Genomic DNA, 25,444 nt, shown 5'->3' with positions numbered 1-25,444 from the left:
CAACCGCCTCCTTCGTGTTGCTGGAGCCACATTAAACCTGGCCATAACGGGGGTTAAGCGGGTTAAGCTCCGTTATCCAGGCGGGAGCGGCGCAGGCCTGCCCGCGCTCCCGCCGCTGTCCCGTTACCGGTAACGAGCGCCCTCGGGCTGCGCGTCTTCATCCCGAAGTACACATTAGGCCTATAAGTGCCCCAGAAGAGCCGAGGCGAAGCGACGGCCCCGGTGGACCCGGGAGGCAGCGCGGGGGGAGCCGGGTGCGGGGTAACGAGGCGGGCGGCCGCGCTCCACCGGCTCCATTCGGCCGCCAGACCCAGCGCTAAGGCGGCCGCCAGCGCCACGGCCGCGGCCACCAGCGCGGTGCGGCCCCGGCCGCGGCCCCGCCGCTGCTCCCGCTGCTCCCGCCGAACCCCGCGCTCCCGCGGCCCGTCCCCGCCGCGCCGCCGCCGCTCGCCCGCCATGCTGCCGTCGAGCCGGGAGCGTCATCGCCGAGCGACGGAGTCCCCGGTGGCGCCACCCAGTGGACAGGAGGACACACCGCAGGGTAAGGCCTCACAGAGCGCCCCCCCCAAGGGGACGAGGACCCCCCCGCGCACACCCCAGACCTGGAGCCGCTTTAGTGTGTCCCCCAATGGCTCGGGGGGTGTCCTGGGTACGAGGTTTGGGGAGCACAAGCGCAGGACCCCCCAAACCCCCGCTGTGGGGTGGGCAGTGGCCGGTGACACCCCCACCCCGGTCAGTGCTTGACCCGTCCGGGATCGCCCTCACTCACAGCGCGCTTTTGGCCCCTGCAGAGGATGAGGATGAAGGGGGACACCCCCCCACGATGTATGTGTGTGTCCCTGGTGTCCCCCCGGAACTCCTCCAGTGTCCCCCCGGTGCTCCTCCTGCACCCCCCAGCGGCCACCGGTGCACCCCGGTATCTCCCAGTGACCCCCGTGCCCCCCAACACTCGGGCAGGCTGGTGCGAGCACACCCCCCCCCCGATCCCGTCTCCGCTCCCTCCGGCACCAGGATCAGACACAGGGTGAAGCCGGCCCCAGGGCGGTGCTGGGGTCCCGGTGAGGGGTTTATTGCCCGGTGGGGTCGCGGATGCAGGGCAGGCCGGGGACGCGCCACCGGCGGGCGCGGTGCAGCCGCAGCGCCAGCCACTGCTGCTGCCGGCCCGACAGGTAGGACTCGGGGACACCGGCGCGCACCGGCCCCGCGGCACTGGCAGGACACGGCGCGGGCGCCGCCGGCACCGGAGCCTCCAGAGTGTCCAGGCCCTGCAGGGTTTCCGCTGCCGGCTCCGGCGGGTGGGAACTGTTGTCTGAGCCTGGAGGGGGGTGAGGGGATGGAGCTGGGGGGTCCCTGGCACCACGTGGTCCAGGGGACCAGCGCGGCCAGGGCTGGGATGGATACAGCCCACGGGGCAGCCACGGAGGGGTGCACCCATCCCAGTCCCCATCCCATCCTTGTCACTATCCCCATGTGCCCATCCCCATGTCCTCCTCCCCACCCTCATCCCCATTCACTCCCATCCCCATTCTCATCCCCATGTCATTCCCATCTCATCCCTGTCCCCAACCCATCCCCACCCATCCCATCCCTATCCTATTCCCATTGTCACTGTCATCTCATCACATTCCCATTCTCATTCCTATCCCTGTCCCCACCCCATCTCCATCCCCATCCTATTCCTGTCCCCATCCTCATCCCCATCCCTATCCCTGCATCGCTATCCCCAACCTATCTCCACCGATCCCATCCCCACACCCCCATTCCATCTCCATCCTTTTCCCATCCCCATTGCCATCTCCATCCCAATACCCATCCCATCCCCACCCCTGTCCACATCCCATCTCCATCCCATCCTCATCCCTTCCCGTCTCCATCCCCTCCCCAGACCCACAGCAGTGCCTGAGGCTGTTCCACGGCCGCGCTCCGGCCCTGGCCGCGGCTCCGGGCTGCTGCAGGAGGCACAGGATGGCTCCATCCATCTGCTGGAACACGCTCAGGGCCACCAGCTCCTGCCTGGTCTCCGGGGCCAGCCCGGAGCGCTCCGAGGCCACCAGCTCCCGCACCAGCTCGAAGTCCTGCCGGAGCTGCAGCGCTCCCTGCAGGCTGCGGGCCCGGCGCGCTCAGCACGGCCCCGGGGCCCGCGGCAACGCCGGTAACCCCCCGGGCTTGGGGTGCCCGGATCCCCGGCACCCCATAGCCCCTACCTGAAGCGGATGCGGTGCTCCAGGATGTGCTCCATCCAGGCCTCCAGGAAGGCCGTGGTGCCCCTGGCCATGGCGGGGCCCTGCGCGTCGCGGGGCAGCAGCCGCGCTCCCTGCAGCACCTGCCCCAGCACCGCCTGCGCCGCCGCCGCCGCGTATGCACTGGGGCAAGTGGGCAGCTCTGGGGCACGGCAACAGCGTCAGGACTGCCTGTGCTGCTACCTGCACCCAGCACCCTGCCTGCCCCCTGCCTGTGCTGCTGCCTGCGCCCAGCACCCTGCCTGCACCCTGCCCCCTGCCTGTGCTGCTGTCTGCACCCAGCACCCTGCCTGCCCCTGCCTGTGCTGCTGCCTGCCCCCAGCACCCTGCCTGCACCCTGCCCCCTGCCTGTGCTGCTGTCTGCACCCAGCACCCTGCCTGCCCCTGCCTGTGCTGCTGCCTGCGCCCAGCACCCTGCCTGCCCCCTGCCCCCTGCCTGTGCTGCTGCCTGCGCCCAGCACCCTGCCTGCACCCTGCCCCCTGCCTGTGCTGCTGCCTGCCCCCAGCACCCTGCCTGCCCCCTGCCCACGCCGGGGCACCCGACACACCAGGGCGCAGTGAGAGCCTCCAGTGCTTGCCCTGGGGCATGGTCTGGTGGAAGATCTGCGCCGACATCCTCTTGCAGCCGGTGGAGAACATCTTCAGCACATCCCCTGAGAAGAGCTGGGGCAGAGGGGTGAGACATGAGGTGGCACGGCCACGGCACAGCATGACGTGGCCACCGCACGGCCATGGCATGGTACGGAAAGGCCGTGGCTCAGGTCCCGGGGGTGCTGTACCTGGATGCTGGTGGCTGTGGAGCGAATGTGCCGGCAGAGCTGGAGCTCCTGGTGGGACATCACAGCGAGGGGCAGCGGTGGGGAGACATCCCCAGGCTCCAGGAAGGTCCCATCCACCAGCAGCACCAGTTTGTCCATCTCCATCTTCAGCAGCTGGGACACAGGGGAGAGGTGTGGGACAAAGCCAGCCCCATGGCAGCCCCACGCGCCATCCCCGACCCCCAGGTACCTGCAGGTCCCCCTGGGTGATGAGCAGGAACTGGGGCAGGGCCCAGGCCGCCAGGTACCGGCAGGCTCTGCCGGTCAGCCAGGAGCGGGCAGCCTGCGCCGTGGCCAGGCAGCAGCCCAGGACCTGCAGGCGCAGGTGGGGGGGGCCGGGAGGAAGGTCTGGGGGGACACACGCGGGGATGAGACATGGGGCAGGACCCCGCGGTGTCCCCGTGCCCCCCGGACCCCACTGACCGGGCGGCGGGCGCAGGCAGCGCAGGGCCAGGGCCAGGGCCGGGTACAGCCGGTGCAGCAGCGTCGCCGTGCGGCTCCGCACCGGGCCCGACGCCGGCACCGCCTCCCCGGAGCACTTGTCGGATAGAGCCGAGCCCAGGGCGCGGGTGAAGCCTGCGGGGACACGGTCGGTAGCCCCATAGCTCGCACCCCGCACGCCATTCCCGGTACCCCCCATCCCGCACCCCATTCCCGGTGCCCCCGTACCTGTGTCCCAGCTCTGGAGCGCGCCGCGGCACAGCAGGCTCAGGCTGAGCCGCCCCAGCTCCTCCCGGCACTCCCGGGGCACTCGGGCTGCGGGGGGACGGGACGGGCCGTCAGGGGCACGAGGAGCAGCCCCCGGTACCGGCCCCCGCCGCGGCCCCCACGTACCGCCGGCGATGGCGCTGCTCAGCTCCCGAGCCGCGGCCGGCCCGGTCCCGCCGGGCAGCAGCTCCACACTGTGCCCCAGCGCGGCGGCCGCGGCAGCCCAGAACAGCGGCCGGTACCGGGCGAGCAGGGCCTGGGCCGCCGGTACCGACGTCCAGCCGGCAGAGCCCGGCTCTGGGGGCTCCGGTGCCGCGGCCGGTGCCTTCTCTTTGGGCACATGGAGGACATGGTGCTGGAGGCTGCCAGATGAGGCCACCAGCACCCCCAGGAGGAGGCCCACGAGCTTCTCATCCTCCCTGCGCAGCGCCCGCAGCTCCGCGGCGGTGCCGGGCGGCTCCTCCCGGCCGCAGGGTTCCGTGTCCGCGGCCGCACCGCGCTCCGGCGGACAAGGCACCGCGGTGTCCTCCCAGCGCACGGGCTCATCCCCACCGGCACCGGCCCGCGGCTGCAGGAAGGGCCGGAGCCGCTCGGCCGCCAGCCTGCCCCGCTCGGCCGCCACGATCTGCAGCACCCGGGACACCGGGAAGGTGCGGGATGCGGCTTCGGCAGCACCGGGATGACCGGTGGTACCGGTGGGAAGGCAGCCAGCGGTGCCCAGCTCCGGCTCCAGATCACCCACCGCCCGGTTGTAGATGTCCAAGCCCTGGAAGAGGTCGGAGAGCAGCGCCGGGAGGGAAGCAGCGGCACCGCCGGCCCGAGCCAGCGCCCGCAGCCGCGCCTCGGCGAGGTGCTCAGCCAGGCTCAGCGCCTGCAGCGCCAGCACCACCAGCGCCCGCCGCATGTGCGCCACGGCCTCACGCCGGTGCAGCACCAGCGCCCGCAGCCACGGGTCCCCGCGCAGCCGCCGCCGCAGCGCGCTCCAGTGTCCGGTGTGCGCCCGCAGCTCCCGGCACAGCTCCCGCAGCGGCGGCCCCGCGCCCGGCTCCGGTACCGGCTGCTCCAGCAGCGTCTGCAGCCGGCGGAGGAAGTCGGACGCGGCCTTGAGGCGGCGGCTGAAGTCACGGGCGAGGCGGAGGAGGTGGCGGTGCCGCAGCAGCGCGTGCAGGGCCGCGCCGCGCTCGGCCACGCGCGGGTGCACCGGGTGGTACGAGAAGGCCGCGGCGGCGGTGGCGGTGGAGTCGCCGGGCTGCGGCTGAACGTGGCCGTGGAAGGTCTCGGTGCGCGGGTCCTCCCAGACGCAGAGGCAGCGGCGCAGCCCCGGGAAGCTCCGCTCCAGCGGGATCAGCAGCGCTGAGGCTTCTTCTTCTTCATCCTCATCCTCATCCTCCTCCTCGCCGCCGGGGCCGCGCCGCGGGGGCAGCAGGCGCCGCAGGCCGGGGCTGACGCAGCCGCGCAGCATCGCCTCGGCCTTCCGCAGGGACCGGGACAGGGACCCCCGGGAGCTGCTGCCTGCGGGGACCGGGACCCTCGGAGCGGGGCAGGGTGTGGGGCGGCCCCCACGGCGGCCACCCCGGCGAAACCCCAGCCCCCCTCCCCGATACACGGGGGAGCCCCAGCCCTGCTCACACGTTAATGACACGTTAATTGCACTAATCGCGCCGCAGTTGTCCCCTGTCCCGCCCCTGCAGCCGCCCCCCAGGTCGCCGTGCCCCGGCGGGGGTCCCCACAACCCGGCCATGCCCACGCCCGGCCCGGTCCCGCCCCTCACCTGGCTCGGGGGGAGCCCCGCGGGCAGCCCCGTCCCCCGGCGCGGGCAGGGCCGGCAGCAGCAGCAGGATGAGGCCGCCGGGGCCGGCGACATCGCGGACGGCGACCTGCGGGGAGCGCGGGCGCTCAGCGCCGGGGAGGGGCGGGGCTATCGCTGCGGGGGCGTGGCCTGTGCGCCGCCCCGCCCCTCGCCGAGACAGCCCCGCCGTGGCCACGCCCCCCGGGGGGCCGTTGTCAAGGAGACGCCGAGCGCGGCTCGGGCCTGGCCCAAGTTCCAGGCCCGGGCCCGGGCCGTGCCCCCGGCGCCGGGGCTGATCCCGGGGCTCCGCGCCCGCTCGGGGCCTCACCTGCGGGCAGGGCTCCGCGCCGCGCGGCTCAGAGCCGCCGTCCTCCATGCCGGGCCATGGCCGGGGGCGGCGCGAGGAAAGAGGCTTAGGCCGCGCCCGCGCTAATCCGGAGGAGCGGGCAGGGCTGACCCGGCGGGAGGTCAGCGCCGCGGCGCCTGGCTCACGGCGGGTCCGCAGCAGCGGGGCGCGGCCGGGACCGCGGCTCGAGTGGCGGCGGGGCCGGGGGGAGAGGAGGCGGAGCGCCGGTGCCGCTCGGTGCGGGCCTCGCGGGCCGCCGTCCTGCCAGCACCCAGCATGGCGGCGGGGCAGCCCCGGCCGGCGCCGTGCCCCACTTCCGGTCCGCTCCGTGCCCCACTTCCGGCCCGCTCCGGTGCCCGCTAGCGGCGCGGGGCGATGCGGGACGCGGGCGGGGCGCGGGGGCCGCCGGGGCTGGGCCCCTCCGGGCGCGGGGCTGCCCCCGCCGCCTGCCCCTGGGGCTGCGCGCTCGGCCCCGGCGGCTGGAGCGGCGGTACGGGGCGGGGCACGGGGCGGCGGGGCCGGGGCAGGGCCGGGACGCGGCGGGGCCGGCGTCCCGCAGCGGCGGGGCCGCACCGCGGGGCTGAGGGGGACGGGCGGGAGCGCGCAGCGGGGAGGGAGGAGCCCGGCCCGGCCCCGCCCCCCGCCGGGTGTCGGTTTCGATTTCGGTTTCGGTTTCGTTACCGCCGGCTCCGCTCCCGCAGCGCCGTTCTGCCCGCGCCACTGCCCGCCCCAGCGCGGCCGCCGCCAGGCGCAGCCCGCGGACCGCAGCGACATGGGCGACGGGACCGGGGCCTGGGGCGCCCTCGGCCGCGGTGAGTCGGGGTGAGCCGCCGGTGAGGGCTGTCGGGGTCCCGGTGCCCCGGAGCTGCCGCTGACGGCTCCGGTTCTGTCCGCGCAGGTCCCGGCTTCTGGTACTGCCCCGGGCGGCTGGAGGCGTCCAGCGAGGAGGAGGAGGAGGATGATGAAGAGGAGGATGAGGAGTGGCCTTGGTCGTGGCCGTGGCCCGTGGACGTTCCCGGTGCGGTTCCCGAGGCTGTTCCCAGTGCAGTTCCCGAGGCCGTTCCCGATGCGGTTCCTGGGGCCGTTCCCAATGCGGTTCCCGAGGCCGTTCCCGGTGCGGCTCCCGGTGCTGGCGGCGGCCCCGGCGCCACGTTCTGCGGGCTCCGAAAAGCGTTTTTGGTGCAGGAGCCGCTGCGGCTCCCCCCGAGCGCGCTGGAGGCGAAGCTGCGCCGGCTGCCGGCACCCCGGCAGCCCCGGCCCACGGCAGAGGTGAGGGACCCGCCGCGGCTGCAGCCTGGGGCGGCCGCTCCCGGGGCTCTCGGGCACCGGCGGCTCCCGGTGTTTCCCTCCCCAGGAAGCGGAGCGGAACGCGCGGGAGCTGGTGGCGGAGGAGGAGCGGGTGAAGAGGAAAGCAGAGAAGAAGAAGCTGAAGAAGAAGGTGGGTGCTCACCGAGGCTGCGCTGAGCCGGGGGGGTCTGTGCTGCCTGGTCACGGTGCTGTTCCCTGTTTCCAGAAGCAGAAAGACCGGAAGAAACGGGAGAAGCTGGGACGGGAGGCCCAAGCCAAGCAGGAGGCTGAGTCGGTGGGTGCTGTGGGGCACGGTGGGTGCCTGAAGGTGGGTGCTGTGGGGAGAGGGGTGGGCAGAGCCCCACTGCCAGCTCCCTCCTTGCAGAGCCCCCCATCCCCGAGCAGCACGACAGGCACTGGGTACCCCCAAAGTGGCGATGCTCAGGAGGAAGAAGGGGGGTGGCCGGGCCCCAGCCCTGGGGACAGCGCAGCCGCCGCCGGGGAGGAGCGGGGAGAGCGGGAGGCCCCAGCAGAGGAGATGGAGGTGAGGGCTCGTGCGGGGCTCCCCACGGCGGGACCAGGGGCTGCCCCATAGCAGCCTGGGCTCTGCCCCACGGCGTGCCTGGGCCCTGCCCTCCTCGCCCCTGCCCGCAGGAGGAGCTGGACCTGAGCTGCACCTTCGTGTTCAAAGCGCGGCAGAAAGCCGGCGTGCGGCTGCCGGCGCCCGGGAGGGAGAAGCCGCCCGGGACAGACACGGAGCCGGTCGGGAGCGCATCGGGAAAGGTAAGTTGGAGCCTGGGGGGGGTCCTGGGCAGGGGGGGACCTCTCCGTGCCCTGGGCACCCAGCGCTGCCCCCTCCCCATAGGTCCCCCAGCCCCTGGACACCAGCGCCGTGCAGCAGAGCCTGGTGCTCGCAGGTCAGTGCCGGGGGTCCCGGGATGGGGCGGGCTGTGCCCGCGGACCCCTCTTGCCGTGGCTGGGGACGGTGCAGCCCCGGTGTCCCCCCTTCCCCGTGTCCCAATCCGCGGTGTCCCCATCCCGCTGTCCCCGCCGGTGTCCCCCGCCGGGGGCTCGGCAGCGGGCGCTGTTCTCTCCACAGGCCACGGCAACGCGGCGGCGCTGCGGGGCCGTTACACCGAGGCGGTGCGGGCGTTCACCGCGGCGCTGCAGCTGAACCCCCGCGAGCACCGGTGAGCGCCGGGGCCGGGCGCGGGGTCCCGGGGCCGGGCAGCCGTGACCGGGGCCGTGTCCCCGCAGGCTCCTCGGGAACCGCTCGTACTGCTACGAGAAGCTGCAGCGCTACGAGGAGGCGCTGGGGGATGCGGAGCGGGCGCTGGGGCTGCAGCCGCGCTGGGCCAAGGGCCTCTTCCGCAAGGGCAAGGCCCTGCGGGGGCTCCAGGTGAGCAAGAGGGGCTGGAGGGCTGGGGGGGGCCATGGGGTGCCAGCAGGACCCGGCAGAGCGCTGTGTGGGGCAGCCGTGGGGCAGGAGCTGGTGCGGGCAGTGGGCGCTCAGGCTCAGCCCCTCTCCGTGCCCCAGCGCTACGCTGAGGCCGCCCGGACCTTCGAGGAGCTGCTGCGGCTGCGCCGCACCAACACCAGCACCGGAACCGACACCGATGCGGCCGCGCAGCTTGAGGCCTGTCGGGCCCTGCTGCGGGTGAGCACTGCTCCCCGGCACCCCCCAGTGCACCCCAATGCACCCCTGGCACCCCCAACACACCCCAGACCCCCACCCCTGGCACCCCCTCAGGCCCTGCGCTCCCCAACCCACCCTTAGCACCCCCAATGCACTGCCAGTACCACTCAATGCATCCCCATCCTTAGCTCCCTCCCACCCTAACACCCCCATCCCAACTCCCCCCATCCCACCCTTGGACCCTCAGCCTACCCCTTGGTACCCCCCCAACCCATCCCTGTTCCCTTCCTATCCCAGCACCCCCCACCCTGTACCCTCATCCCACCCCCCAACCCATCTCTGGCACCCCACAACCCACGATCCCCCCCAGCTCTAGCCCCCCCGGCTCCCACCCCGAGGTTTGACCTCCTCTCCCTCTGCAGCAGAGCAGCCTGGGGGGGGTCCCCACATCCCCCGTGTCCCCCCCATCACTGTTGGAGGCTGTAGAGCCGGTGATGCCTCTCTCTGGTAAGACCCCGGTGCCCGGTTTGGTTCAGTGCTGGGGGGCCCTGGGCTGTTGTTTTGGGTCTGGGGGGATCTCGGGGGGCCATTGGGGCTGGGTCTGACCCGTGGCGGGTGCTGTGGCGGTCCCTGAGCCCATCCCGGTGTCATAGGGAGCAGCTGGGACACGGACACAGACACGGACACGAGCGGCTTCATCACCATCGTGAGCGCCAGGGGCCAGGCCCAGCCCCCAGCCCAGGGCCCCCCGCCGCTGCCGCCGACCTACCCCCCCAGGTACAGCCGGGAACGGGGGGGCCGCAGCCCCGGGGACCGAGCACCGGAGCCCCCCCAGTGACCGGCGGTGCCTCGGCAGGGGCTGCTTCCCACTCTGGGTGGGCAACGTCACCCCCCGGATCAGCAGGAGCGTGCTGCAGCGCTGCTTCGGACAGTGAGCACGGCCCCCGTGCCCCCCCAGACCCCCTGTGCCCCCTCAGACCGGGGGTCCCCAGTGCTGTCCCCCCGAACCAGGGGTCCCTAACACTGCCCCCCCAGGTTCGGGGAGCTCCGCTCCATCCGGATGCTGCCTGAGCGCCGCTGCGCCTTCCTCAACTACACCTGCAAGGAGGCGGCTGAAGCCGCGTTTGAGGCCATGAGGGTGAGGAGGGGGGGTCCACGACCCCCCCGGGGCTGGTGTGGGATGTGGGGCTGGGCAGGGGCTCGGCCCTTTCTCCTGACAGCTTCCCCCCTTTCTCTTTATATCCTCCTTTTCATCCCCCTGTTTTTATCCCCCCTTTTTATCGTTTCCTTTATCCTCTCTCTTTTTATCTCCCTCCTTTTTATACCTCCCATTTCTATCCCCCACCTTTCTGTCCCCCTCCTCTCTCCCCACTCTGATCCTCCCCCCTTCTCCTTCGTCCCTCTCACCCCACCCCCTCCCCAGGACTCCCCGGTGGAGGGCACCCTCCTGGCTCTGCAGCTCAAGCACCCATCTCACGCCACCCCCCCCCCGCGCTGGTACCGGCAGCCTTGCCCGGGGGGGCCCCTGTAACCGCGGAGACCCCCCCGTTCCAGTGCCTCCTGCCCGCACCCAGCCTGTGCCTTCTCCTGCCGCGGGCAGCAGGACCGGCCCCCCCCGCCACCTCCCCGTACCGGGTGCTGGGGGGGGGGGGGCCGGTTCCCCCGCCCCCCCCTCAGGGACTTGCCCCCTTTGGGGGTTTTAATAAACCCGAGCCCCAGCGCCACGCGTGTCCCGGTACCGCGGATGGGGGTTGGGGGGAGGAGGCCCCCGGGGGAGCGCGGGGGGGGGATTTGATTGCTATGCAAATGAGGCGCGGAGCAGCCGCAATTAATCACTCGTTAGAAGCAATGAAGAGCCGCGGCGGGAGGCGGCGGCGCCGTCAGCCGGAAAATTGGGAGCGGGGAAGGCGGGGGGGGAACGGGGGGGCCCCGCGGCACCAGGAGCCGCCCCGAGGCCCCGGGGACGGGCATCAACCCTCCAGGAAACGGTGGCCCACGAGGTGGTTGGGGAGGGCACATAGAGCCGTTGAGGATGTTGGGGAGGAGCCCCCAAGTGTGGGGCTGGGGGGTAACAGCCCGGAGGCCACGGTGAGGGTGAAGGGGGGGCACTTGGTGTCTCCTAGTTTTGGGGGGGCGACACGGTTGTGGGTGGCGGGTATATGGGGTGACACGGTTGTGGGGTGACAGGGATACGTGGTGACACTGTCGTGGAGTGATGCAGCCACGGGTTGACATGGGGGGGGCAGGATCGGACCCCCGGGGATCCCCCCCACTTCCCCCCGTCCCTGTCAGCCCCGTCCTGCTCCTGTCACATCAAACGCGCTCCCCCGGGACCTTCCCAGGCGTTTCTAGAGGCGGAATCTCATTTCTCGCCTCCCCCCGCGGGCGGCTGCGGCTCGACAATGGCATTAACCGGGGGGGGGGATTGGGGGGTTGGGGGCGGTTTAGGAGGGATGGGGGGGTCCGGAGCGGGGTGAGGGGGGTTCGCTGCCACCGTCCATCCGCGGGCACTCCTGGGGGGGCGCTGCGGGGCTGAAACCGAGACACGTGTCCGGGACCCCCCCCGGGGGGCCTCCCCTCCCTGCACGTCCCCGCGGCCCCCGGGCTGCTCGCGCGCAGAGTGACGTCAACGCGCGGAGCGGTGACGTCACCGGGTCGGCCTGGACGCGGACGAAGTGTCCCGGTGACTCCCCCCCACCCGAGGGGACCCCGGTGCTGCTGAGGCCCGGGGCCACAGGGATGGGCGCAGCCGGGCCCGGGGGGGCTCCGGCGCCCGGTGTGTGTGTGTGTCCCCTCACTCCGGTTATGGGCGTCCGCCGGTGTCCGCCCGAGCCCCTCCGCGCTCCTTAATAACGTGTCGCCTTTATTCCGAATGTTTATACCGGGGCCGTACCCCCCCCGCACCCCCTCCCTCCCCGGTGCCCTCCCCCGGGACAGAGACGTCAGAAAATCAAATTAAAAAGAGAATTAAATGAAAGCAGATGAAAAACGGACCCAAAATTGCACCAAGTCCCGCCGGGACCGGGGGCTCACTCAGTCTCGGTGCCGGCCCGGGACCCCCCCGGTGTGTGTGTGACCCCCCCGGTGTGTGTGTGTGACACCCCCGGTGCCTCTTCAGTCCCCCACGTCGATCTCCTCCTCCGAGAGCTCTGCGAGCGGCGGTGCGGGGCCAGTGCCCGGGGCGGGGGGCGGCGGCGGGTCCGGGATCGCGGCGAGGTGCCGGAGGGCGGCGGGAGGCAGTGCCTGCAGCGAGGCCACGTCCGCCCGCAGCTCCTCCAGGTCCCGCTTGAGCTTGGCGCGGCGGTTCTGGAACCAGGTGATGACCTGGGCCGTGCTGAGCGCCAGCCGCGCCGCCAGCCGGTCCCGGTCCACCGGCGACAGGTACTTCTGCCGCAGGAACCGCTGCTCCAGCTCCCGCAGCTGCTGCGCCGTGAACGCCGTCCGCGACTTGCGACGCTTCTTGCAGGGAGGGCGAGACCCCGGAACGGCCAACGGCTCCCGACCTGCGGGGACAGCGGCACGGTACGGAACGGGAACGGGAATGAGAACAGGAAAGGCTCCCGGGCTGCGGGGACAGCGGGCACGGTACGGAGCGGGAACGGGAACCAGAACGGGAACGACTCCCGAGCCGCGGGGACAGCGGGCACGTTAAGGAACGGGAACCCGAACGGGAACGGGAACCCGAGCGGGAACGGCTCCTGGCTTGCAGTGACAGCGGGCACGGTACGGAAAGGGAACGGGAGTGGGAAGGGGAAAGGCTCCCGGGCTGCAGATTCAGCGGACACGGTATGGAACAGAAATGGGTAAGGCAGCGGGAACTGCAGGCACCGGCGCCGCAGGACACCACACGGCGCGGCAGCGGGAAGGGTACAGTGCCGATGCCGTACAGCATGGCATAGCGTGGCCCGCCACCGGCAACCGTACCGGCACTAGCACCCGTAGTGGCACTGGCGCGACACCGGCACGGCACCTGAACGGTAGGGCACCGGAACCGGCACTGGCATAGGCAACGGCGTCGGCACCGGAGCGGGGCCAGCACGGTACAGTACGGCACAGTACGGTGCACTTAGAGCCGATCCTGTCCCGGCCGTGAAGCTCCGACCCCGGCAGAACCGGCCCCAGCTCCGCCGTTCAAACTAAACCGAGCCCGAGCCCTGGCCCTGCCCGTGCCGCCGTCCGGGCCCGGTGCCCGGAGCCGGGAGCCGAGAACCGCTCGTCCCGTCCTGAAACAGCCCCGGTCCCGCCGGAGTCGCCGCCGATCCGTGTCCCACCGTGTCCGTGTCCCGCCGGCACTCCCGGAGTTCCAGCCCGGTTCCTCCCCGCCGTGGCTCGCCCCGACCCCGGCACGGGATGGGTCAGTGAGCCCGGGCCGAGGGGCTCTCACCAGGGACAGGGAAGAGCCGAGACCGGGTGCGGAGTCGGCAGCGCGAATCCGCCCGTTCAGCTGTTTCCAGGACCCCCGGGGCCGGTGGTCTCCCTTTCCGTGCGGGCTCCCTGGGGCCCGTCCCCGCCGCTCCCGGCACAGCCGCGCCGCAGCCCCGAGGCTCCGACCCGAGCGCTCTGCTGCCGGGGGGCAGAAGAGAAACCTCCGCTGAGACGTGGACCCCGTGCCCAGTGTCCACTCGCGGCATCGGTACCGGCTTCACACCGGCCGCAAGTTCCCGGTGCCGGTCACGGTGCCGGCCCGTTACAGCCTCCCTGCTGCCGGCGGGGCCGATCCACCGCTCGGTAACGTGGCTCCCGAGTCGCGGTCCGGTCGCTGCCTTCCCCGTTACCGGCTCCAGCTTCCTCCGCCGCGACGGGGCTCCGGGGCCACTCTGCCCGTGACTGCCGGTGGGTCTGGCCGTTACCGGAGCCCCGGGATGCCTCGGCTGTGTCCGTCGGTCCGTCCGGGTGACGGGGGTTTATGTGAGCGCCGATCGCTCCCGTTTCTGTCCGCGGGTGCGAGAAGGTTTGGGGTGTTTTTTCCATTCATCCCGGAGCCGAGCGCTGCCCGGCGGGTCCGCCCGGCCCGGTAACGGGGCTACCGGAATTACGGAAACCTCGAGCTTTCTATCTGGCTGTCCGTCTGTCCCGGTTCACTTCGTCGTTAGCGGGGACGGGAAGGCCCCGCTCGGGGCCGTGCTCGGCCGCGCCGTGTCCGTCTGTCGGGCCGGTAACGGGGATTTACCTCGTTCCCGGAGCCCGGCGCTGCCCCGTTTCTGTCCCTCTGTCCAGCCGGTAACGGGGATTTATTTCTTTCACCGCCGCCGTGTCCGTGTGTCTGTCCGGTAACGGCTCTTTTCGTTCATTACCGCGGCCCCGCTGCCGGGCCGTGGCCTGGCGTCCGTTCGGGAACGGGTTTTTTACCTTAATTCCGGGGTCCCGTTTCTGTCCTTTTTTCCGTCCGTGCTACGCCGTTTATTTGCGTTAATTACCGGCCGCTGACACGTGTCCGTCTGTCCGGCTGGTTAACCTTGGTTTGGTTTTCGTTAATCCCGGAGCCCCGCTCTGCCCGTGTCCGTGTGTCCGCCCGGTGAGGCCGGTTCGGTAATTCCCGGAGCCCGGCCGCGGAGGAGAATTTAATTTTCGTTAATTCCCGGAGCGCGGCTCTGCCTGTGTCCGTCGCTCCGGCCGCGGAACGGCGTTTTCGTTAATAACGGAGCTCGGCTCGGTCTGCCCCTGACCGCCCGTCCCGATGAGGGCGTTTTTTCGTTAACGGAGGGAGCCCCGCTCGGTCTGTCTGTGTGTCTGTCCGTGTCAGCGGTTTTTCGTTAATCTCGGTCTGCCCGTGTCCGTGTCCTTCTGTCCGTCCCGGAAAGGGGGTTTTCGTTATCGGCGGGGCAGCGCTCCGCCTGCCCGTATCCGTTTGTCCGCTCGAGGGAGGGTTTGCAGCAGGATCCCGGGGCTGCTCGGTTCGTCCGTCCGTTCGCCCGGTGGGGCCGATTCGTTACCGTGCCCGGTGCCCCGCTGGGAGCTGCCGCCGGTGCCGGGCCGCTCGGGTCAACGTCCGTGAGCGGGGAGCGGCCGCCGGCACCGCCGGTAACGGGTTTCTGCGGGCGGCAAGGCCCCGGAGCCAACCGGAGCTCTGGGAAGCCGCCGCCGGTGCCAGTAACGGGGTTTTCGCTGCCGACGGGCCCAATCCGCCGCTCTGCCCCTGAGCTCGGTCACGGTCACGGTCACGGCTCGGCGGGGCCAGGGGCCGCCGCTTTTCCCGGAGAAGCCCGACCGCCGCCGCAGGACCGATCCGCCACCCGGGACGGCGGCTCTCGAAGCCGGGCCGGTACCCGCGGCCCCCCGTGAAGCTGCCGGGCTGGATCCCGCGGGTCCTCTCGCAGCTCCGCGCAGCCCGAACCGGGGCCTCGGCCGCAAGGGTGCCCCGGGCGGGCTGCGGGCGAGCGCCGGCCCCGTCCCGGGGTCTGTCGGTGGGCAAAACTTCCCGGGCTGGGGGAGAGGAGTGACCCCGGTTCCCCCGACACCTGCCCCGTCCCCGCGACCCCCCCTACCCCACAGCCCCGTTCTCCCCCGGTCCCGGTACCTTCCGCCGCCTGCAGCAGGCCCAGCTCCAGCCCCTGGAAGGTTTTGCTGGCGAGTTCCTCCAGCGCGCAGAGAGGCGAGGACGGGGCGATGCCGCCGCCGCGAGGCCCCGCCGCCTTCTCCGGGAGCCGGGCGGGGGTAGCGGCGGTCCCGGGGCCGGTGCCGGTGCCGGGGGGGCTCCCGCCGCGGGGCCGCCCCAGGATGTCCTCGATGCCGAAGGGGGTCAGCGGCTTGTTGGAGCTGGCGGGCGGCGGGAGCTGGTCCAGGGCGCTCCGCCGGCAACCGGAGGGGGAACCGGCCGCCTCCCGCGCCGAGGTCATGGCGCGTCCCCGCTCCCTCCTCAGCACCGCGCCCGCCTCATCCCGCCGCCGCCGTCCCGCCGCGGCCGCAGCCCGCCCCCTCGCCGGGGGCCCGGTGACGGCGGCGGGGAGCGCTCGGTCTCCCGTTACCGGGAGCCGCTCCGCTTATCCCCCGCTCCCCTCCAACCCCCGGTACCGGGAGCAGCTCCGCGCCCCCCCCGCCCACCACCACCCCCGGTCCCGCAGCCTTAAAGAGCCGGGGCCGGGGCGGCAAATTGGGCACCGGGAGGAGGAGGAGCCACGGACGGGGGATGAGATCGGGGGGGCACCGCTCCCGGGATGCCGCGCCTCCCCCTTCCACAGCCATTTCCCATCCAAAGGGGGGGTTTGGGTGCGTTTTGACCCCCTCCCAAATTAAACCCTCAGCGGGGCTTTTACCGTCAGCACTAAATTTATTAGCTCCCCTGCTCTAAAATGCCCCATAAAAGCGCAGGGGCCGCCGCGTCTGGGAGTGATTAAAGCCGCTTCGGGTGGGTTTTGGGTTTCAGAGCGTGGCCAGGCCATAAATCCCCCCCCCCCCCCAATTCCCTACTGCCCCCAAATTCCCAGTACAAATAGCTCCGGGATCCCGAGTGCTCATAAAAAGCCTTGGGATGGCCGCACACGGAGGTGAGACGACACCGGGGTCGTGTTTTCCAGCTGGATGGGGACCGGGAGATGCCGTATCGCCCCCCGAAGGGAGCGATTCAGCGTCCCCCGGTCCCCATCCCGCCCGGTTCTCCCCATGGATCTGCTGCCGGGATGCTCCAGGCCTGCGAATGGGACACAGGGGTCAATGCGGTTAATGAGAGCAAATGAACCTGTGTGCAATGGGGGGGGGGGGGGAATGGTGCTGGGTTGGGGGGGAGCAGGTGCAGGGGGACCCCCAGGAGGGATTTGGGGTCTTCTCATCTTGCTGACAAAGCAAAACGCGATCCCCGGGGCGGGGAATGTGAGTTCAGACAAATTCAAGCTTGAAATTTCCCAGCAGCCGGAGCAATTAAAAAGAAGCCGGGACGAGGAGGAGGTGGGTTGGGAAGGGGGAGTGGGGGGGTGGGAAGGGGGACTCTGGCAGCTTGGGATCCGATTTGGGAGAAGGGTTGCAGGCTGCTCCCGGCCTGCGGCGGTTGCGCCGTTGCATCGCATGCGGCTTTTGTCCTCTCCGGAGGGCCGGGATGTGCCGCCATCTCCCGCTGCTTGACCGGGAATGGGGCATGTCCTGAGGGGTGCAAAGGAGCTGCAACCCCCAATCCTGGCCCCCAATCCCCCTGCCCCATGGCCACTGCCCCATGGCCACTACCCCATCACCCTGCCTGCACCCTGCCCGCACCCTTCCCTCACCCCCTGCCCATCACCCTGTCCTCAGGCCTGCTCCCGGCTCGCTGCCAGGCGGGGGAAGCGTCAGCTCCAGCTGACGGGAACACAGGATGGGAAAAGGCTTTTCACCCCAAATCAGGACGCGGGTGGAAACCAGCCCGAGCCCGCTGGATTCCTGCAGGAACAGCGGCGCTTCCTGCGGGGCAGAGCCCGGCGCTGGCCGGGCGCCCGCGGCCCGAGGGCACGGGGGTGGGCGCCGCTGCTGGTGCGGCACCGGGGCACCGTGATCCCGCTCCCAGACCTCCGTACCCGGGCCGGGGCCGGCGGCTGCGCCGGGGCTGAGCCCATCGTGCCCGTTGCCGGCAGCTGGGCCAGGCCCTGCGCGCTGAGGACCCGAGCACACGGGTGTGAGGGTGCATGTGTGAACATGTGAGGACATGTGTACATGTGTGAGGGTGTATGTGCATGCATGAGGACATGTCTACACACGTGAGGGTGTGAGTGTACATGCGAGGGGTGAGCACATGCACGGGGGGGGTGATGGGGTGTACGTTCATGAGGGAGTGTGTGAGGGCCTGTGTCCGTGCACAGGGGTGTGTATGCACGCGGAGGGGGTGTGTGCAGATGTGAGGGCATGTGTACGTGCATGAGTGTGTGTGTGCACACGTGTGAGGGGTGCCCGCTCCGCAGCCCCTCCACACCCGTGTCTGGGGCCGCGCTGCCCCCCCAGGACACCCTGTCCCCACTCCAGTGACACCCACAGCTCCCAGCTCCGGGTGCTCTCGTTCATGGGCAGCCAGGGCCGGTGCTCAGGGGCCGCCCGCCGCAGCCAGTGCCAGTACCGGTGCTGGTGTCGGTGCCGCGATACCACGGGGGTGTCGTGGGGCCCGGTGACACGCTCGGTCCCGGCGCCGCGCTCAGCCCCTCATCCCTCATCCATAATGTAAGGACTCCAGGCTCCAGGCGAGGCGATGCCGGTAACTCGATTAGGGACGCTCCCGGAGCCGCAGTTTGCACATGGAAATTGCTGGCAAATGAATTTTCCTTTAATAAGGGGGTGGCTGGTGCGGGATGGAGGCGGCGGAGCCGAGGCGAGCACCGGCAGCAGCCGCGTCACCGGGGACGGGACCCGGCCAATTAGAGGCAATAAATCCTGACCCTGCTCACGGTGCCGGGGCCGCGGGTGGAACCGGGACTAACGGGATTACACCTACCCGGGGAGCGGGATTAATGTGCCGGGAGCCGTGGGATGCCGGGATCCCCCCGGGGCTGCCGGCAAAGCACCAATTCATTAACACGGCGAGCGCAGATCCTGTGCGCCAGGGAGGGGTTGGATGGGATGAGAATGGGGATGGGATGAGGATAGGAATGGGGATGAGGATGGGGATGGGGATGGACTGGGACGGGGATGGGATGAGGATAGGAATGGGGACTGGGATGGGATGGGGGCGGGGATAGAGATAGGATGGTGATGGGGATAGGGATGGGGATGGGATGGGGATGGAGATAGGGATGGGGATGGGGATGGGATGGGTTGGGGATGGGGACAGGGACTAGTAGCACTGGGGCCTCACAATACACGGGGCCTGGCACATGTCTCCCACACGCGCGTGCTGGTGCATGTGCAGGTGGGGTCACGCTTGTGTGCACAACCCCCCCAGCAGCCACACCGGACATGCGTGTGGGGGCACAGCCAAGAGCAGCCGTGCACGGGGGGGGCATGGAGCACCGGCTCACGCGTGGAGCTGCCACAGAGTGTGTGGGCACATGCACACACATGTCACACGTCACACGTGCCACACGTGTCCGTGCTGGCGCAGGGGCAGCGCTGGGGGGCTCAGGGGGTCCCCCACATCTCGGCTTCGGCCCCATCTGCCGCCCCCCCGGGACCCCTCCTGGGCCGGGGCCTCCAGATGGGCCGGGGCCAAACTCCCGCCAAATGGCCGGGGGGGGGGGGGGGCGCTTGTTGCATTTCAAAGCCTCCGGCTGGAGCAAACGCCGCGGCCCCCCCGCGGGGCTGTCACCGGCCCCTGACCCCGGCATGGCCCCGGGCCAGGGCACGGGGACACCCCAGACCCTGCCCAGGACACGGGGGCACCCCTAGACCCTGCCCCAGGACATGGGGATACTTCCAGACCCTGACCCATGGCATGGGCACCCTCTGGCCGGGGGTCTCTGCTGGGTGGCCCCACGCAGGGACCCACACAGGGGTTTGGGACCCTCCTGGGTGTGACGGGTGCTCGTGGCCCTGGGGGCTGTGGGGGGACACGTCGGTGGCAGAAGGTCGGGGCCGTGGGTCGTGGGAGCAGCGTCCCGCTGTGGAGCAAAGCCGTTGTGTGGGGCCTGTGCCTGCTGCCAGGAGCTCCCTGCCCTACGGCACAGACAACCGGGACAGGGCGGCCGGAAAGTGCTGCCGGAGCCCCCCCCCCGATGTCACTGGGTGCACTCGGGGGGGTCTGGCCATGGACCCCAGCCCGTGTCCCCCCATCGCCCCATGGCCGTGGGGCGCTGGTGCCGGCGCTGCGGTGCGTCCATGCAGATTCAGTCGGGGTCGGAGCGCGGGGGCTTGGCGGGAAGCGGCTGCTCTGAGCCCGGGGGGACCACGGGGAACACCGGAGCGACGGGAGGACGCGGGACCCCGGCCAGGGGAGCACCGAGAGGCCGGGATGGGTCCTCCATCTCACTATGGGGGGATGCCCCATGTGTGCCCCACAGCCATCTCAATGACCCACAGCCATTCTGGTGCCCATGGCCCTCCCAGAGCCCCACGGCCCTTGTGTGCCTCCCAACCCCTGCCATGCCGCATCGCTGCCCGAGCTGTGGGGCTGCAGTGGGCTGGGGGGCTCTGTCCTGGCACTCATCGGACTACAGCGGGTGGGACACCCGGGGGACACCCGGGGTTCATTGGGAGCAGTGACAGCCCTGGGGGGGGACCCCCCCTCATGCCACCAGTGCCGAGGACGAGCCCCTCGCTGCTGGCGCTGCTGTGCCGGATCGATGCTGGCGGCGGGTCAGCGCTGCCATTAACCCCGCCGGGGCCGCGACGCCCCGGGGTTAATTAAAAAGAAACGTGCAACGAAATGTGGCCGCGGGGGGGTGTGGCGGGGGGGTGGGGGGAGCGGAGGGTACTGGGCACGGCGGGAGCTGTCACACGGGGGGACAGGGGGTGGCATCCGCCGTGTCCCTTCCCATGGGGCTCAGTGTTGGGGTGCCTTCCACTAGAGCAGGTTGCTCCAAGCCCCTGTGTCCAGCCTGGCCTTGAACACTGCCAGGGATGGGGCAGGCACAGCTTCTCTGGGCACCCTGTGCCAGCGTGTGCACTGTCACCACTCGATGCATATGGGTACGGTGCCCGGGGCCGTCCTGGCATGGTGGTGGCCGTGCGGGGGGAGGAAGAAGCGCCGTCGCAGAGGAAGCCCCATCCTTCCTCCTCCTCCCGGCCCAGCCCGGCTCTATTCTTAGCCCCGGTCTGTGCCGCATCCTCCCTGCCCGGCCGCGCTCCAGCACCGCGCCCAGGGGACCTCGGGGACCGAGAGGGGGTACCCCCCATGATGGGGCCTCATCCCACCCTGCAGCCACCACCAGCCACCACCGTAATGCCAGACCCATCAGTTGTGCCACACCAGCTGCCCCACAGGCCCCACGGCACAGCATGGCATGGCACAGCTCGGCATGGCACGGCATGGTGGTGGGGACCCTTCCGCCCACCCTCACCCAGCCCCAGCACTGCCTGGTGTCCCCCGGCCTGTCTCTCTGCCATGGTGGGGCTCAGGGGGATCTCTACCTCCCAGGGCTGGGGCTGTGGGGAGGGAGATGGAGCCCCTGTGTTGGTGGGGGGGCGATGGCACCCACTTGAGAACAGAGACCCCGTGACGGCATCACTCCCTCCATGGGGACGCTGGGATCCCTCCTGGCCGTGCATCCCGGGACATGCGTCCATGGGTTTGGGGAGCTGGGAATGAGGCAGATTTGGGCACTGGGGGTCCCCCGGAGGGGCATGGGCTGCGCCGGTGCCGCCGTGGCCGCAGCGGTCGGGATGACCCCGGTGCAGCGGGGCTGGGGCAGGCACGGCGGGGTCAGCGCGGCACAGCCGCATTCCAGCTCCCGCAGCGATCCGGTTACCGGCCGCGGCCCCACGATTAATCTTCCCGGGTGCCCTTTGGAATTCGCCGCCCGGGGCCCCGCGGGGTGCAGGGATCCGGCGGGGTGCGGGACGGCGGCCAGCCCGGCACGGGAATGGGATGATGGATGGGGACGAGTGAGATCCCCATGGCACAGGCACCGGCACATGAACTGGGGATGGGGACGGAGACGGGCACGGGGACGGGATGGGGACGGAATAGGGATGGGAAAGGGGATGGGAACGGAGCCACCCCATGGTTCCCCCACCAGGACCGCCCTCCGCTGCACCGGCTGATTCCGGGCCCTGTCTGCAGACCGGTGGCCCGGCCGCGGGGCCGGTGCTGCTGTGCCGGGGCCTCACGTGCAATGAGCCTCCAGACGGGGACGCGGCGTTTCAATAACGCTCCCATTGAGTGAGTGACGAAGGGACCGGCAGATGAGCATCCATCGCCCCTTCCCGCTGGGAATGGGGCTCCAGGGACACCCCGGCTCCCATCCCCGGCACGCGGCCCTGGCACAGCCGCGGCCACACGGGGAATTGGGTACACGGGAGCTGCGGGTGCTGCCGGCTCCGAGCACACCCCGATTCCGGCATTGACACCGGCACAACGGGAGTTACATCAATGGCAGCACAATGGGAATAGCATCGGCACTGGCCCAGTGGGAATGTCATCGACACTGGCACAGTGAGAATGGTATCAATACCAGCACAATGGGAATGACATCAATGCCAGCACGGTCGCAGCAGAGTCAGCCCCGGGTGTGCGCGTTGCAGCCGGGACGTCCGTGTTGGGCTTGAGCCCGGTGATGCCCTGGCAGGGCTGGGGGTGTCCGGGCATGGTCCCGCTGCCCCGTCCCACCGGGTGGATGCTGCCGGTGGGAGCCACGGGCTGGGAGCGGGAACGCCGGCGGCTCGGCGGAGCGTGGGCCGGGAGCTCGTCCTGCCGGGCCCGGAGCCGGCTCCGCCGGGAGCGAGCGCTTCCTGCGAGGAAGGTGGGACAAGGAGAGGAAGACAATAAACCCCAGGAAACGCTCGGAATAGCGAAGGTGACCGATGTGCCGAGCCCGCGGCGGCGCGAGAGCAGCGGAAACTAGGTGGGAACCGGGCAGGACCCTGCGTAGCCCGGCACCGCGCTGGGGACCGGCCCCGGGGTCCTTCTGCCCCGACAGGTCTCTGGTGACGGTCCGGCCGCTGCCCCTCACCGTGGCCGCGGGCGCCGCAGCCTCCAGCGCCGGTGATTTATGGCCGGGAAGCGGCGGCGCAGACGGGTCGAGCCATAAAACCGTGGCAGGAAATGGCCCGACTTCAAAGGCAGCAACAATAGCGGGGCTGGAGCACCCAGCCCACGGCACCCACCCCACGGTATCCACCCCACAGCACCCATCCCACTGCACCCATCCCATAGCAGCCACCCCACAGCAGCCACCCCACGGTGGAGGCTCTGAGAACACCGGACTCCTGCACCCCTTGAACTCCGCATGTACATCCTATGCGCACATCCCATGCACACATCGCATGCGCACATCCCATGCACATCCCATGCACACATCCCATGCACACGTCCCATGCACATCCCATGCACACATCCCATGCACACGTCCCATGCACATCCCATGCACATCCCATGCGCACATTCCATGCACACGTCCCATGCACATCCCATGCACATCCCATGCCCGCAGCCGGTGTCCATCCCCCTCCGCCGTGGTCCCAGCCGCGGTGTCGGGTGTTGCGCACCGGGGGGGGCGGTCTCCCGGTGGAGCATCCCCGGTGCCGGGCACACGCGGGAAGGCCGGGGAGGAGGGGGACGCGGACGGCCGCAGCCACACAGACAAAGGGCAGGAGGAAACGGCGGCGGCCAAGATAAACCGGGGACGGTTGGCGGGAGCCCTCCCGCCCCGCTCCCACGGCACGGACACTCCGTGCACCCGCCCTGCGGGCAGGGGCAGGGCTGGGTGCTGGTGCCGGCGGCAGGGCTGGGTGCCAGGGCTGCTCCATCGCCAGCCTGGCCGCTCCCAGCTCTCCATGGGCACCGCCCCGCCCCTGGCACGGGGAAGGTTGGGGTGCTCCGGGGTCACCGCGCTCGCTGTCTCCATTGCGGCTTTCCCAGGCTCCACTGGCCACCTCCCGCGGGACAGGACCCATCCGCAGGAAAGTGCCCCCATTCCCACGCTGCCGGAGTATCCCGGTGCCAGCGCCGGTGCCCACATCCGCGGGAAGGCGGCAGGAAGCCGGTGCCGGTGGAGGTGGCGCGGGGCCCGGCGGGGCCCGGTGGGTGCCGGGGCTCGTCAGGCGCCGGCGGCGGTTGGAGACCGTCAGCGGTGACAGGAACGAAATTGAGTTGGGATTTTCTCATTAGCCGCATCTCGGGCGCGCTCCGCACGGGGCGATGTCCCCGCCGCGATGTGACAGCTCATTCCCGCAGGACCCCGTGTGCGGCGCCTGTGCCCCTGGTGCACAGCGGAGGCTTGAGCCTGATGGGTGCCCCGGGGTGTGCTGCGGCACGGGGGGGTGCCCTCCATCCCTGCCCCATGGCAGTGGCAGGTCCCGCTGTGCCGCTCCATGGCGCGGTGGTGCCGGGCAGGGGGGACCCCACACCCGAGACCCCACAGCGGGGACATCCCCGGGCGCCGGCGCTGCCCCGTCACCCCGGCAATGGGCTGTGAAGGGGGGGGCAGGCGCCGGCCTCTCATTTGTCTCTGTCAGGAGCCGGCGGGAGCCGGTGCCACCGGAGCGTGGCGGGGATGGAGCAGCCGGGGGGGGGCTCAGCACCGTCCTGCTGCCCCGCTGGCCGGTGCCAGCACCGTGCCCCGTGCACCGTGCCCCCGGCACTGCCCACAGCCTCAGCCTGCACTGGGGACCGGGACTGGGGGCTGCTGCACCCCGAGACCACCCTGCACCTCCTGCGGTCATCCTGCACCCCTTGAGATCATCCTGCACCCCCTGAGACCGTCCTGCACCCTCAAGAGCATCCTGCACCCACTGGGCTCCTCCTGCCCCCCGGGCTCCCCCTGTGAACCCGCTGCCCACGGCTGCCTGGAGTCCCCCCGCACCCCCGGTTCCCCTCTGAACCCCTCATCTCCTCCCGCTCCCCCGCACCCGGGGTCTGCCCCCGGCCCCCCCGAGCCCGCCTCGCCGGGGGCTCATTTACCAACGTCAGCCCCGCAGTTGGTTTGAATTAGGGGCCGGCGCTGATAAGTGACGGGGCGCGGGGATGGCGGGGCGCGGGGGGCTCCCGGCCCCGCTCCCGCTTCCTGCTCCGCCGTCTGGAACCGGCTGCCAGAGCCGCTGCTGAAAGACATGGCGGGGACAGCCCCCGCCCGACCCCGCATCCTGCCATCGTCCCGCCATCCCTCCCTCCCTCCATCCCTCCGTCCGTCTGTCCGTCCGTCTGTCCACCCGCTGCCACGCTGCCCCGCCTGGGGCCCCCACCCCGCACTCCCACCCCGCGTCCGCAGGGGCTTCGGTGGGTGCTGGGGGGACACGGGGTGCCGACGGATACCGATGGGCCCCACAAACCAGGGCTGCCTGGTGGGACCCAGCACGGGGACCCTCCCCCGACCTTGGGGTGCTCATGGGGCTTGGGGGGATCACAGCGTCCCCCGCCCCGGGACTCCCGCCCTGCCCCGGGTCCCGCCGCGGGACGCACGGTGCGGTCCCGTCCCGCTGACCCCGGGTTTCAGCACGTCCTTAGCGGGGCTCTAGGCGCGGGGGGACGGTGAGGGATGGCCGACAGCTGGGGTAACCGGATCCGCCACCGGCGGCACCGGCGCGGGGGTCCCGGGGTCAGCCGCGGTGCGGAGCCGGGGGGGGCCAGGCCATGGCTCCTGTATCCCCAGGCGGGGGGACCCGGGGTGGGGGGGCACGACCCCTCCCACCGGGGCTGGGGGACACGGTGGGAGCCCCATCGTCACCGTGCGGGGGGGCCGGAGCGGGGCAGGGACCGGTGCTCCCCCGCCCGGGGCCCCCCCGATCCCCTGCCCTACGGCGCATCCACCGGCACCGGCTCCGGGAGCGGGACCCGCGCTGGAGCGAGAGGAGCGTGTCCCAGCCCCGCACCGAGGGGCCGGGCCGGGGAGGGGAACCCCCACATTGCCCCCCCGCGCCGCCCCCCGCCGGCAGCTGCCGCCCGCGGTGCCGCGGCCCAGCTGGTGCGGTGCTGCCCCGCAATTAGCGGCTCATTAGGGACGCGCTGAGAGGCGGGGGGGCCCCGTGTCCCCCCCCCCAGCCCCGGCCAGCAAAGGGGCGGCGGGGCCAGCGCGGCGCGTTGTGCGCTGGGAGCGGGGGGGCCGCGGCGGTGGCACGGGGGGGGCCGGGACATGCGAC

At 71.3% G+C, this 25,444-nt stretch overlaps 4 protein-coding genes across 6 annotated transcripts in view; 1 reads left to right on the top strand and 3 right to left on the bottom strand.

Moving 5' to 3' along the window:
• Positions 1–458, bottom strand: part of MOGS (mannosyl-oligosaccharide glucosidase) — a 677-nt gene extending 219 nt beyond the window's left edge. The window contains exons 1-2 of the mRNA XM_032920067.1: positions 128–458; positions 5–37 (exon numbers count right to left, since the gene is read on the bottom strand). Of these exons, the coding sequence (XP_032775958.1) occupies positions 5–37; positions 128–458 (364 nt within the window). The remainder of the gene's footprint in view (positions 1–4; positions 38–127) is intronic.
• A 567-nt stretch (positions 459–1,025) lies between these two features.
• CCDC142 (coiled-coil domain containing 142) lies at positions 1,026–6,238 on the bottom strand. Its single transcript, XM_030475547.1, has 11 exons — positions 5,884–6,238; positions 5,538–5,643; positions 3,893–5,278; positions 3,728–3,814; positions 3,482–3,634; positions 3,249–3,406; positions 3,020–3,172; positions 2,789–2,903; positions 2,205–2,382; positions 1,892–2,103; positions 1,026–1,315 (listed from the first exon to the last, which is right to left on the bottom strand). Exons 1-11 carry the CDS (start codon positions 5,929–5,931, stop codon positions 1,068–1,070), a joined length of 2,844 nt encoding a protein of 947 aa, XP_030331407.1. The 5' UTR covers positions 5,932–6,238; the 3' UTR covers positions 1,026–1,067.
• TTC31 (tetratricopeptide repeat domain 31) lies at positions 5,766–10,548 on the top strand. 3 transcript variants are annotated; one of them, XM_030475549.1, is made up of 16 exons: positions 5,766–6,022; positions 6,603–6,713; positions 6,800–7,170; positions 7,256–7,339; positions 7,415–7,483; positions 7,574–7,732; positions 7,843–7,971; positions 8,054–8,105; positions 8,288–8,378; positions 8,446–8,587; positions 8,726–8,845; positions 9,247–9,331; positions 9,478–9,601; positions 9,681–9,755; positions 9,860–9,962; positions 10,248–10,548. In XM_030475549.1, the coding sequence occupies exons 2-16, from the start codon at positions 6,674–6,676 to the stop codon at positions 10,353–10,355; spliced, it is 1,752 nt and encodes a 583-aa protein (XP_030331409.1). In that variant the 5' UTR covers positions 5,766–6,022; positions 6,603–6,673; the 3' UTR covers positions 10,356–10,548. The 3 variants fall into 3 exon arrangements, with proteins under 3 accessions (XP_030331409.1, XP_032775937.1, XP_030331408.1); XM_032920046.1 differs by having other exon boundaries at positions 5,910–6,022; positions 6,603–6,723; XM_030475548.1 differs by lacking the exon at positions 5,766–6,022 and adding an exon at positions 6,237–6,391.
• A 1,390-nt stretch (positions 10,549–11,938) lies between these two features.
• On the bottom strand, positions 11,939–15,660 carry LBX2 (ladybird homeobox 2). The gene is made up of 2 exons (XM_030475528.1): positions 15,342–15,660; positions 11,939–12,327 (listed from the first exon to the last, which is right to left on the bottom strand). The coding sequence occupies exons 1-2, from the start codon at positions 15,658–15,660 to the stop codon at positions 11,939–11,941; spliced, it is 708 nt and encodes a 235-aa protein (XP_030331388.1).
• Between the last annotated feature and the right edge of the window lie 9,784 nt (positions 15,661–25,444).

Source organism: Strigops habroptila, chromosome 7 (assembly GCF_004027225.2).
Source record: "Strigops habroptila isolate Jane chromosome 7, bStrHab1.2.pri, whole genome shotgun sequence".
Classification (NCBI taxonomy): domain Eukaryota; kingdom Metazoa; phylum Chordata; class Aves; order Psittaciformes; family Psittacidae; genus Strigops; species Strigops habroptila.
This window is presented reverse-complemented; position numbering and strand designations above follow the sequence as displayed.

Excerpts from the sequence above, each read along its gene's own strand:
- CCDC142 (XM_030475547.1), bottom strand. The coding sequence starts at position 5,931 with ATGGAGGACGGCGGCTCTGAGCCGCGCGGCGCGGAGCCCTGCCCGCAG. Across the intron at positions 5,279-5,537 it reads CGGGGCTCCCCCCGAGCCAG|GCAGCAGCTCCCGGGGGTCC; the intron begins GTGAGGGGCGGG and ends CGGTCCCCGCAG. Across the intron at positions 2,904-3,019 it reads CCACAGCCACCAGCATCCAG|CTCTTCTCAGGGGATGTGCT; the intron begins GTACAGCACCCC and ends CCTCTGCCCCAG.
- TTC31 (XM_030475548.1), top strand. The coding sequence starts at position 6,277 with ATGCGGGACGCGGGCGGGGCGCGGGGGCCGCCGGGGCTGGGCCCCTCC. Across the intron at positions 7,171-7,255 it reads AGCCCCGGCCCACGGCAGAG|GAAGCGGAGCGGAACGCGCG; the intron begins GTGAGGGACCCG and ends TTCCCTCCCCAG. Across the intron at positions 9,332-9,477 it reads GCCGGTGATGCCTCTCTCTG|GGAGCAGCTGGGACACGGAC; the intron begins GTAAGACCCCGG and ends CCGGTGTCATAG.
- LBX2 (XM_030475528.1), bottom strand. The coding sequence starts at position 15,660 with ATGACCTCGGCGCGGGAGGCGGCCGGTTCCCCCTCCGGTTGCCGGCGG. Across the intron at positions 12,328-15,341 it reads CCTGCTGCAGGCGGCGGAAG|GTCGGGAGCCGTTGGCCGTT; the intron begins GTACCGGGACCG and ends CTGTCCCCGCAG.